Here is a 13,322-nt window from a genome sequence, read left to right on the forward strand (position 1 = left end):
TATACATTGTCTCTGTGACGGGAACTGAGTAACCTGTCCTGTGCGGAGACTGATAAACATTGTCCTCTGTGCACGGTAGAACCCTGTGGATGTATAACATTGTCCTCTGTGACGTGTTAGAACCGCCGTGGATGTATGACACTGTCCTCTGTGCACGGTAGAACCCTGTGGATGTATAACATTTGTCTCTGTGCACGGTAGAACCCTGTGGATGTATAAACATTGTCCTCTGTGCCGTAGAACCCTGTGATGTAACACATTGTCCTCTGTGCACGTAGAACCCTGTGGATGTATACACATTGTCCTCTGGTGCACGGTAGAACCCTGTGGATGTATAACATTGTTCCTCTGTGCACGGTAGAACCCCTGTGATGTATACATTGTCCTCTGTGCACGGTAGAACCCTGTGGATGTATACATTGTCCTCTGTGCACGGTAGAACCCTGTGGATGTAACATTGTCCCCTGTGACGGTAGAACCCTGTGGATGTATAACATTGTCCTCTGTGCACGTAAGAAACCCTGTGGATGTATAAAATTGTCTCTGGACGGTAGAAACCTGTGGATGTATAACATTGTCCTCTGTGCACGGTAGAATGGATTTAACTCTCGCTAGACTGTGGATGTATAATGCTACTAGCCTGTGATGTCATTCATCTGTGCACGGTAGACCCCTGTGGATGTATAACATTGTCCTCTGTGCACGGTAGAACCCTGTGGATGTATAACATTGTCATCTGTGCACGGTAGAACCCTGTGGATGTATAAAACTGTTCTCTGAATTCATCCATGTGCAACATAATCCAACAGCTTGATTCTCATTATTGTTTTTGCTTGTTTGCTTTTCCTGCATTTCAAAATAAAAAATAAAAAAATTAAACAGTCAATTATTTTAGGATTCATTGGATCTAATAGTTACTCTACTAGGAAAACACGTGAAGCCAGGATGGTAAATATACAGCGCATTGGCAAAGTATTCAGACCCCTTGACTTTTTGCACATTTTGTTACGTTACAGCCTTATTCTAAAATTGATCAAATTGTTTTTTTTTCTAATCAATCCACACATAATACCTCATAATGACAAAACAAAAACAYATTTTTTGATATTTTTGCTAATTTATTAAAAAAATAAAAAATAGAAAAATATCATAAGTATTCAGACCCTTTACTCAGTACTTTGTTGAAGCAACTTTGCCAGCGATTACAGCCTCGAGTCTTCTTGGGTATGACGCTACAAGATTGGCACACCTGTATTTGGGGAGTTTCTCCCATTCTTCTCTGCAGATCCTCTCAAGCTCTGTCATGTTGGATGGGGAGCGTCCCAAAGCCACTCCTGCGTTGTCTTGGCTGTGTGCATCGTGTCGTTGTCCTGTTGGAAGGTGAACCTTTGCCCCAGTCTGAGGTCCTGAGCGCTCTGGAGCAGGTTTTCATCAAGGATCTCTATGTACTTTGCTCCGTTCATCTTTCCCTCGATCCTGACTAGTCTCCCAGTCCCCGCCACTGAAAAACATCCCCACAGCATGATGCTGCCACCGCCATGCTTCATCGTAGGYATGGTGTCAGGTTTCCTCCAGACGTGACGCTTGGCATTCAGGCCAAAGAGTTCAATCTTGTTTCTCATGGTCTCATTTCTAAAAACCTGTTTTGTCATTATGGGGTATTGTGTGTATATCGATGAGGAAAGAAGTTCATTTAATCCATTTCAGAATAAAGTTGTAACGTAACAAAATGTGCAAAAAGTCAAGGGGTCTGAATACATAAAGAAATATCCACGTTTCATTCTAGACACCAGAAGCAAAATGAAGGCTTATAGGTCTCTTAATAGACCTTATGCAAAGTTGGTAGAGACTTGTCAAATACGTAACTGCTGCCAAAAGGTGACTCAAAGGTCAAGCATGAGATTACTACATACAATAGGCCTGTGACAGAGCTGTGATGACATGCGTGGCTGCAAGAGAGATCTGAGCCCCAAGTAACAATCATTAACAGGAGGAAGAAATGTTGTGCAACAATGGGAGAGGTGAAAACCGGTTGCTCCCTGGGCCCCTCCTACTTCCACCATGCTGATTGTAAGCCATGGCTAATAGCCCGACCCACTTACTTGCATTACGCCTGCTGTTTTTAGTATATTAACACTGGGAAGACAGGAACAGGCTCAGAAAGAAAGAGAAAGAGAGAGAGAGAGAGAGAGAGAGAGAGAGAGAAATGGACCGAGAGTGCATCACACGAGGCGTCAGGAGGAGATGAATAGATGTACCCCACCTACCCAACGGACCCATGGACCTTTTTGATCCATCACCCCTGCAGCGATTGGCTCTCCTGGGTAAAGAACACACTTTAACTTATCCAACTAACTCATACTCAAAACCAGTTTGTTTGTTTTGCTCAGGCACAACAAGCAGATTCCACTAATCAACTCATCATGGACAAAAACTAAAAAGTGGCTCCATTTTGGTTAACAAGGCAACCTGCAGACCCTCACCCCTGGAGAAACAATGGTCAACACTGGCTGCATATCTAAGTAGACAGACATTGGAGTAACCATGGTTATATAGAGACAGTAGAGTACACCTTGTTAAGTAGAGACAGTAGAGTAACCATGGTTATGTAGAGACGTAGAGTAACCATTGTTGTAGAGACAGTAGAGTAACCAATGGTTATGTAGAGACAGTAGAGTAACCATTTTTAAGTAGAGACAGTAGAGTAACAATGGTTATGTAGAGACAGTAGAGTAACCATGGTTTAAGTAGAGACAGGTAGTAGTAAACCATGGTTATGTAGAAACAGTAGAGTAACCATGGTTAAGTAAAGACAGTAGAGTAACCATGGTTAAGTAGAGACACGTAGAGTAACCATGGTTAAGTAGAGACAGTACGAGTAACCATGGTTAAGTAGAGACAGTAGAGTAACCATGGTTAAGTAGAGACAGTAGAGTAACCATGGTTAGTAGAGACAGTAGAGTAACCATGGTTAAGTAGAGGCCAGTAGAGTAACCATGGTTAAGTAGAGACAGTAGAGTAGCCATGGTTAAGTAGAGACAGTAGAGTAACCATGGTTAAGTAGAGACAGTAGAGTAACCCTGGTTAAGTAGAGACAGAGAGTAACCATGGTTATGTAGAGACAGTAGAGTAACCATGGTAAGTAGAGACAGTAGAGTAACCATTGTTATAGTAAGAGACAGTAGAGTAAACCATGGTTATGTAGAGACAGTAGAGTACCTATGGTTAAGTAGAGACAGTAGAGTAACCATGGTTATGTAGAGACAGTAGAGTAACCACGGTTAAGTAGAGACAGTAGAGTAACCATGGTTATATAGAGACAGTAGAGTAACCATGGTTAAAGTAGAGACAGTAGAGTAACCATGGTTATGTAGAGACAGTAGAGTAACCATGGGTTAAGTAGAGCCAGTAGAGTAACCATGGTTAAGTAGAGACAGTAGAGTAGACCATGGTTATGTAGAGACAGTAGAGTAACATGGTTAAGTAGAGACAGTAGAGTAACATGGTTAAGTAGAGACAGAGAGTAACCATGGTTATGTAGAGACAGTAAGAGTAACCATGGTTAAGTAGAGACAGTAGAGTAACCATGGTTAAGTAGAGACAGTAGAGTAACCATGGTTATGTAGAGACGGTAGAGTAACCATGGTTAAGTAGAGACAGTAGAGTAACCATGGTTATGTAGAGACAGTAGAGTAACCATGGTTAAGTAGAGACGTAGAGTAAACCATGGTTAAGTAGAGACAGTAGAGTAACCATGGTTAGTAGAGACAGTAGAGTAACCATGGTTATGTAGAGACGTAGAGTAACCATTGTTAAGTAGAGACAGTGAGTAACCATGGTTATGTAGAGACAGTAGAGTAACCATTTTTAAGTAGAGACAGTAGGTAACCATGGTTATGTAGAGACAGTAGAGTAACCATGGTTAAGTAGAGACAGTAGAGTAACCATGGTTAATGTAGAAACAGTAGATAACCATGGTTAAGTAGAGACAGTAGAGTAACCATGGTTAAGTAGAGACGTAGAGTAACCATGGTTAAGTAGAGACAGTAGAGTAACCCTGGTTATGTAGAGGACAGTAGAGTAACCATGGTTAAGTAGGACGTAGAGTAACCATGGTTAGTAAGAGACAGTAAGAGTCCATGGTTAAGTAGAGGAGTAGATAACCATGGTTAAGTAGAGACAGTAGAGTAGCCATGGTTAAGTAGAGACAGTAGAGTAACCATGGTTAAGTAGAGACAGTAGAGTAACCTGGTTAAGTAGAGACAGTAGATTAACCATGGTTATGTAGAGACAGTAGAGTAACCATGGTTAAGTAGAGATCACTGTGACAGTAAGCCCACTGGTGTATGTGAGTAAGCATCAACATTTCGCTAAGTGGAACTCTACAACCGGTTAGTAAGACAGTAGAGTACCATTGGTTTATTAGAGACAGTTAGACGGTAACCATGTAAGTAGAGACTCGAGTATACCCATGGTTATGTTAGAGACACGTAGAGTAACCATGTTGTAGGAGGAGGTAGTAGGTAACCATGGTTAAGTAGACGACAGTAGAGTAGACCATCGGTTAGTGTAGAGCACGTAGAGTAACCATCGGTTAAGTAGAGACAGTTAAGTAACCATGGTTAGTAAGACAAGAGAGTAACCATGTGTTATAGTAAAGACAGTAGAGTTAAATGGTTAAGGAGCAGACAGTAGAGTAACCATGGTTTAGTAGAGACAGTAGAGTAACCATGGTTATGTAGAGGGTGAAGTAACCATGGTTAAGTAGAGACAGTAGAGTAACCATGGTTATGTAGAGACAGTAGAGTAACCATGGTTAAGTAGAGACAGTAGAGTAACCATGGTTAACCGTAGAGGACAGTAGAGTAACCATGGTTAAGTCAGAGTAGACGTCCATGACAGTTAATTCTTCCATGGTTCTCATGTAGAGCACAGTGTTTCAGCACTTATTAAATAACCCAATGTTAGGGGTGAAGAAGACAGTAGCATAACTGTGAGATCCTCATATTTAGGATTAATATTGGAGAGTTAACACGTTAAGAGTAACCATTTTAAGTAGAGACAGTAGGTGTAACTCAAGGTTACTCTGTCGTACGAACTCTATATAACGCAGTGGGTTATAGACGTAACCATGGTTAAGTAGAACAGCTCCAAGACTGTACTACCATCGTTGATACTAAGTGTGTATAAACTACAGTCACGCACGCTATAACATGGTTAGATGTAAAGACAAGTAGCAGTGTTCACACTGACCATAATCCGTGTAAGGTTATTTAAGACAGTAGAGTCGACATGCGTTCAGACTTGAACCATAAAGAGGTAACTGGACAGTAGACGTAACTGGTCTCTACTTAACCAATCATGGTTGGATTATCTGGTAGAGCACTAAGTAGGACTTGTGCTACTACCCTATGGTCTAACCTTGTGAGAGGATTCTTATCGTAGATGTCTTAACCAAATCGGTTTATTGTACGATCTGACAAGTAGAGATAAATACCATACCGGCTGGTTTCAATGTGAGGCCAGTAGAGTAACCATGGTTAGCTCTTAGACGACATGGTTTCTTTATCGACACTTTGTCAAGCCCTCGGTATTACGGGTTACACTAGATAGAGACAGAAGTACGAGTACCCATGGTTTAAGTAGAGACAGGTCTCCGTCTAAGTCCCAGGTATATCTTCCTCAGTTCGGTAACAGTAGTTCTCAACGACTATTGAAAAGATTGCTCACACCCTTTATGGTGTAGTGAGGAGGGAGGGTTCCTCTGCAACCCTGGTCTCTCCTTTCAGCCTCACAGGAGGTTTACTCCCTCTTGGGGTTCTATTAATTGACCATGGGTTAGACCTTGATGCATCAATTACCGGTTACTCTAACTGATCGTACTCTACCCTTTGGATAAGATTTCTGTAGAAGACAGTAAGATCGCTTAGGATACTCTCAACCTACATGGACTACCCTGACTGTTGTACTAACAACCATGGGGTATGAACTAAGTGACAGTAGAAGTAATAACATGCTTCTACTTAGGCTATGGATTACTGGCTAAACTGTCTCTAACCTAACCAGGTTACTCTAGTATGAGACACTGGGTCTCTAATTAGATCACGACAAGTTGGGTAAACACACTTCACGTGTTCTCTAAGTGTAGTAAACGCGTCAGGGTTATGTAGACGTAACCCTTGTATTTAGCGTTAAATCTCAGTGTGAGGAATGACGTAGCATAACTGGTTAGCTCGCTACATATAGGACTCATGGTTAAAGTAGTACGATACTGGGTCATACTGTAGAACCAGTAACGCATGGTTATTAACGTGCTAGACAGTATGACGTAACCCTCATGGCTTGTACTCTAAGCATAAGAAGAACCATCAGAGGGATGTATAAACCCTATGGTTACTTGTAGAGGTTCACATCAGAACTGTAAGTAACCATTTGAGTACTCAAGGGGTTATCCTCTAGAGACACTGTCTCTAGCTAGTAGTACAACACATGGTTTGTTAACGTATGCACTAGACAGCTTAGTACTCTACTTAGTCAACATGGGCTACTACTACACATTGTGGTCTATTCTGTATAGAGAACACTTAGTCCAATGGCACATTAACTAGTACATGGTTAGCTAGATGACAAAGTAGAGCATAACCATGGTTATGTAGCTGCCAGACTATGCTAGAACTGTATAAACCAATCCGGAGGGGTTAACGTATGAAGACCACGTAGATAGTAACATGGTTATATAGAAGACAGTAGATGTAACCATGGTTACAGTAGAGGGACAGTAGAGCTCAAACCCTTGGTTATGTAGAGACAGTAAGAGTAAAGCATGGGTTAAGTACGCTACCCTAGGGGTCCTTACATAACCAGTTACTGCTACATTGGTCTCTACTTACCATGGTTACTTCTAATCTGTCTCTCATTAACATGGTCTACTCTATGTCTTACTGTCTAATTACTAGTAAGTAAACCCAATTGGTTACTCGGTCATAAACTGTCGTTGAGAACGACACCCATCGGTTTAGCTCTAACTGTCTTTACATGTAATCCTAGAGGTTACCTGAGAAGCATCTGGGTTTGCTATTCAATAACTCGTGATAGACAGGGTTGTACTCATGACAGTGTAATCTCTACTTAAACCACTCGGGTTCTCAATCTAGGTTACTAGTCTCTACATTTAACGCATAGGGTTAACATCTGATCAGAGTAACTCGATCTCGGTGATTCAATGAAAAATGGTTATTACTACTTGAGCTCTACAATGAACAACATGGGAGAGTGTACTACACTACTGTCTTACTCTAACATGGTTACTATGACTCTACTGTTCTAATACCAATGGGTTATATACTGTCTCTACTGGTAAACCATGGGTTATCTACTGTCTTATGCATGGATTCTACTTCGTTTAATATTCTCGTACTAGACTCTAGATACAGTGTAAGAAACGTATATAACCCATGGTTTTCAATAGGTATGTATGATCCTAATTGTAAAGAAGTAACTCCCCATGGTTAAGTAAGGTCAGACAAGTAAGACGTTAGTAAGAAACTCCCCTATACTTGCGTTATTTACGCACTTGAGATTTAGGACACTAACTGTCTCTACATACTATGGTTAGTTCCTCACTGGTCTCCTACTTAAGCGATGTTACTCTAGACACACACCATGTGAGTGTAACGTCCTACATAAGCATCCATTGGGTACTTTAAGTAGAGAACAAGTACTGAACTGGTCTCCACTTTAAGTACATACGGGTTTACTGCTCTACTGGTCTCTACTTAACCATGGGGCATTACTTGGTTAACTGTAAGCGACTCAGGTAGACGCTATACACTCCAAGCTGAGTAGGATTATGTCAGACGCACCATGCTGATGATTGTTAAACTCTTAACACTAAGAGATTGAAGGGTTAGTCTACGCACTAAGTCTAGAACGTCTACAGAGAACTATTTGATAGCATAGAGGGTACTTAACGTAGCCTGTAACTCATGGGGTTTAAGCTTATGAACAATAACGACTACGTAGAATAGTAGGTCATACTCTAAGCTGGGTCTCTTACTTAAACCATATGGTTAGCGTATTAACGTAGAGACACGATGATGTTAACCTCTAACTTTAACCATGGGGTTATCTACCCTGTCTCTACACAACACAATTGGTAAGTTAATTACTCAAGATAACGTTGATCTCTAGCTCTAACCATCAGTGGTAAGCTTGTAACCATTGTTAGTAGTAAGATCAGTAGATGTAACCATCACTGTCTTATCAGATTAGCGTTACAGACCAACCGGCTTAAGCCAGACAGTGGAGTACCAATGGTTAGTAGAGACAGTGAGTAACCATGGTTATCGTCGACGACACGTAGAAGATTAGAGAGTTCCTCAAGGTCTAGGCTGTCTCTAGCTTTAAAAGAACGACAGTAGACCGGGATCCGGAGTTGGAGTCTTAAGTAGAGTAAACTAGGTCTCTACATATACTCAAGTACGGTTTACTCCTGACTGTCTCACCTCCCATGGTTTATTTAAAACGTAGACATGTCCAGTAGAGGGGTAACCATTAGTCTAAGTAGAGAATAAGAGTAACCATCTGAGTTAACTGTCTCGTACAGATAAACCTAGTATGACATGCTAAGACTGGTACCACTCTATTACAATCGAAAGGTTGAGATGTAAGTCTACGTAGGTCGTAACTAGTAACAATGTAACCATGGTTAAAGGAGCATAAGGTAAACATTGTAAGGACAGTAAGAGTAAACACTGGTTCAAGTGGAATGCGTAACAGTAGGCAGTAACCATGGTAAGTTAAGAGACAGTAGAGTAACCATGGTTAAGTAGAGACAGTGGAGTAACCCTCAACTGGATTAACGTAGAGACGAGTTACTGTAGACATGTTGTATAATTAACGCATGTATGTACAGTAGAGTAACACGTTACTGGTACCATGGTCTTACGTCAGTAACATGGTTAACCATGGTTAAGTAGAGCCAGTAGAGTAACATTGTTAAGTAAGACAGTAGAGTACAGGTTAAGTGAGACAGTAAAGTAACCATGGTTTAAGTAGAGCCAGTAGAGTAACACATTGTTAAGTAGAGACAGTAGAGTAACCATGGTTAAGTAGAGACAGTAGAGTAACCATGGTTAAGTAGAGACAGTAGAATAACCATGTTAAGTAGAGACAGTAGAGTAACCATGGTTATGTATAGACAGTTAGAGTACACCATGGTTAAGTAGAGCGCGGATGACAGACCTGAACTAACAGAGGACACTATCGCCACCTAGTGGTTGAACTGATCAGATCTATGTCCTACTCTGATGATCCTGTTTTAATTATTTATTTGTATTTGCTGTTGATCTGTGTATCTGTCGTAGTGTTGTGGCAGACCATGTTTATTATTTTTTATTGCTTGTTATTTGTGTATCTGTCGTAGTGTTTGTGGCAGGGCCTGGCGTCGGGACTGAGCTGCTCTGCCTTGTGGTACCAAGTGGAGGCGGAGAGACAGGGCGGGGCTGTGACCTGGATCCAGCGCAGGCGGTTCTGTCAGAGGTACATTTTACATTTTAGTAGTTTAGCAGGTCCTCTTATCCAGAGACACAATCAGTGTCAGGAAGAGAGAAAAAAAAGAAAGTGTGAGTGTATTTTAAAAAAAATATATAATTTACACAGTAAGTTGCACCGTAAAATTAAACCACAGATGAAGATGCCAGACTTAGCCAGTAGGAGTGACCAAAAACAAACTGACCAGGGCATTTTCTCAATTAGATTCACTCAACACCTGCATCTCTCTCCTCCGTCCTCTCTGGCGTCCTTGTTGTTCTTTTTTTTTTTTTAAGTCAAAGGTATTCGAGAAAAGGGAAAGTGGATAGAAAATGCACTTGTATGAAATGAAACTCTCCTTCTCCATTTGCGTGTCATCAGGCCAATGACGTTCGCAAGGGTGGAATCCCCCCCCCCCCAAAAAAACGAATTAGCTAGCTGCGCAAAACATTTTGTAGATTTAAAAAGTAGCATATCATTTAAATGTTTGCATACTTTTCTACTTTCAGAAAACAATAGCTGATTCAAAGGGGGGTGTGGGAAGGACTCCGTTTGGATCATAGAGAATGATAGAGGTCTCTAAAAGGGGAACCGCCATTGAGGGCTTCCACCATTTTAAAGTAGTCAACTGGGTGGGACAACCAACTTCATTTCCTGATTCCTCCTGGTAACCCTGTTGGAGTCATGTCAGCCAATGGTGAAGAAGAAAATGGACTTACTTCAAAAATGGAGATAGCCTCAACGGTGATGCCCATACTGTCACAGACGCTTTAATGCCAGAGATACAAAGATGATGTCATCTATCTATCTATCTATCTATCTATCTATACTATCTATCTATCTATCTATCTATCTATCTATCCTAATCTATCTATCTATCTATCTATCTCTATCTATCTATCTATATCTATCTATCTATCTCTATCTATCTATCTATCTATCTATCTATCTATCTATCTATCTATCTATCTATCCTAATCTATCTATCTATGTATCTAAGTCTATCTATCTATCTATCTATCTATCTATCTATCTATCTATCTATCTATCTATCTATCTATCTATCTATCTATCTATCTATCTATCTATCTATCTATCTATCTATCTAAAGGAGACTATCGCAGAGAGGACCACTGTCTTCTGTTTGCCTACTAACGACACTCTCCTCTACCACTTATCGATTTCCAGGTCACGGAAGACAGAGAGAGAGCAGAAGGACAGACCTTTGCCCAAATGAGAAAAGGCTCTAGTGTCTCAATTTAGAATAATCAAAGGATTTATTTATTTCTACCTGTGGTAACATAGGCACTACGTTGACCTGGCTGTCCTAAGCACCCAGGACCAGTACCAGTTCCTTCTGCAGACCATGGCTGGTGAGAGGGACACCTTCTGGCTGGGTCTGCAGCCCCACACTGCCCCTGGTGGCTGGGGGTGGAAGTGGGTGGATGGCCAGGGGCTGAGCTATGATCGCTGGTACATAAAGAGTCCCGGACCTGGACTCTGTGGTTGTCTGGAGAGCAGCCTCAAAGGCGAGAATAAACTGCTGGCGAGATCCTGTGGCGAGACCGTGGAGCGACATGGTTTCATCTGCCAAGGTGAGTGAGGACGACTGACAGTTTAATCGGTCCCTATTCACTCCCTACTCCTTCCCCTTGTGCCTAAAGAGAGTACATAGAAGCACTACTGTAACCTGTACCTTATGACTGTACGATATATGATCTGCAATGAGGTGAAAGCAATACGTTGGAAGCTCCTCCAAGAAGTAGAATGAGAATGGGTCGAGAGCAGTGAAATGACTCGCTGAATGACTGTTTCCATTGGCTTGGAAAGCCAGCATCCCGGAGTCGCCTGTTGACGTTGAGACTGGTGTTTTGCGGGTACTATTTAAAGAAGCTGCCAGTTGAGGATTTGTGAGGCGTCTGTTTCTCAAACTAGCCACTCTAATGTACTTGTCCTCTTGCTCAGTTGTGCACCGGGGCCTCCCACTCCTCTTTCTATTCTGGTTACGGCCAGTTTGCGTTGTTCTGTGAAGGGAGTAGTACACAGCGTTGTATGAGATCTTCAGTTTCTTGGCAATTTCTTGCATGGAATAGCCTTCATTTCTCAGAACAAGAATAGACTGACGAGTTTCAGAAGAAAGTGCTTTGTTTCTGTCCATTTTGAGCCTSTAATCGAACCCACAAATGCTGATGCTCCAGATACTCAACTAGTCTAAAGAAGGCCAATTGTATTGCTTTATATTCCATAAAAAAATCAGCCGTTTCCAGCTACAATAGTCATTTACAACATTAACAATGTCTACACTGTAATTCTGATCAATTTTATGTTATTTTAATGGACAAAAAAATGTGCTTTTCTTTCAAAAACAAGGACATTTCTAAGTGACCACAAACTTTTGAACGGTAGAGTATAACTATTTAATTGTCATTTATATCTATTGAATTGACAGGCGCTGTACCCCCTGAGCGGCTAAAGGCGGAGTCTGAAGGGACTGATCATGTGACTGTGCATTGGGACACGCCCCCTCTGATGCAGACAGCTGATCATAGCTACAGAATCACCACATGTAGCTTCCAGCCTCACCCTCATCTTTCTCTCCTCCACCCTTCTCTCCCTCCTCGCCACACCCCTCCTCTTTTCCTCTGTCCTTCCCGCCACCTCCCTCACCCCACCACCTCGTGTTGCCTACTCCACCTCCCCCGCTCCAACAGCTCCACCTCCCACTCCACCCGGATCTCTGGCCTAACCCCGGGAACCCAGTACACCGTCAGCGTTGCCACAGTGATCACTCGCCCAGATCCTGTCACCGGTGACGACGTCACCACCGACAGTGACCCAGTCACGGTGACCGTCACAACAATAGGTGAGTGACACACACACACACACACACACACACACACACACACACACACACACAACACACACACACACACACACACACACACACACACACACACATCTAAGTATACTAGTTGTGAGTATTGTTTGTGTGTAATATGAATGTGTGTTACAGGTCTCTTCTCTCCACTAGGGGGCGATGGTGGGCAGCAGCTGGTTGCCACGGTACTGAGTGTGGTTAAATTCATCTATCTGGCTGTCTTGCTCTGCTTGCTTTACCTCATCCTGAAGAGAAGTGAGTCTGACCATGGATCAATCACTCTATCAAATCAATCTGTCGATCGATCAAACCCGGGCCAGCTAGCCGATTGACCAATAAATCAATCAAAAGTTAGAATACAACAATTTGATAAGTGAGGTTTCAGACCATGCTCATACTCCATGTCCCTGTCTCTAGATGCTGTCCAGGCTCCTGAACCTGATCTGGAATCAGTAGAACTCCCTACTGAAGAAGAATACATTTTAGACATGATTAAAACTGGTCCTAGATCCGTTGAATTCCCTTCTGGAGAATGCATTGTTGAGCTGCCACCTGAAGAATAATGTATTGTCTGACTAAAACTGGTCCTAGATCAGTGGTGCCCCCTCCTGGAGAATGCATTGTTGAGCTGCCACCTGAAGAATACTGCATTGTCTGACTAGAACTGGTCCTAGATCAGTGGTGCCCCCTCCTGGAGAATGCATTGTTAAACTGCCACCTGACTAGAACTGGTCCTAGATCAGAAAACAGCAGCTCTACCTGGCAAATCTACCTTTTGTATGAATTATTTAGCTTTTTTCTTATACAATATTTAGCTTTTTGTATGAATTATTTAGCTTTATGTTCAAATTATTTTTGCTTTGTTTAAATTATTTAGCTGTTTGTTCAAATTATTTAGCTTTAAAAATATAAT

At 41.8% G+C, this 13,322-nt stretch overlaps 1 protein-coding gene across 1 annotated transcript; it reads left to right on the top strand.

Annotated features, from left to right (window-relative positions):
* Window positions 1–5,292: 5,292 nt before the first annotated feature.
* On the top strand, window positions 5,293–13,176 carry LOC112071105 (uncharacterized). Its single transcript, XM_070439257.1, has 6 exons — window positions 5,293–5,319; window positions 9,425–9,540; window positions 10,837–11,126; window positions 11,981–12,394; window positions 12,545–12,664; window positions 12,827–13,176. Exons 1-6 carry the CDS (start codon window positions 5,293–5,295, stop codon window positions 12,970–12,972), a joined length of 1,113 nt encoding a protein of 370 aa, XP_070295358.1. The 3' UTR covers window positions 12,973–13,176.
* Window positions 13,177–13,322: the final 146 nt, after the last annotated feature.

Source organism: Salvelinus sp. IW2-2015, unplaced genomic scaffold (genome assembly GCF_002910315.2).
Source record: "Salvelinus sp. IW2-2015 unplaced genomic scaffold, ASM291031v2 Un_scaffold1523, whole genome shotgun sequence".
In the NCBI taxonomy this organism is placed as follows: domain Eukaryota; kingdom Metazoa; phylum Chordata; class Actinopteri; order Salmoniformes; family Salmonidae; genus Salvelinus; species Salvelinus sp. IW2-2015.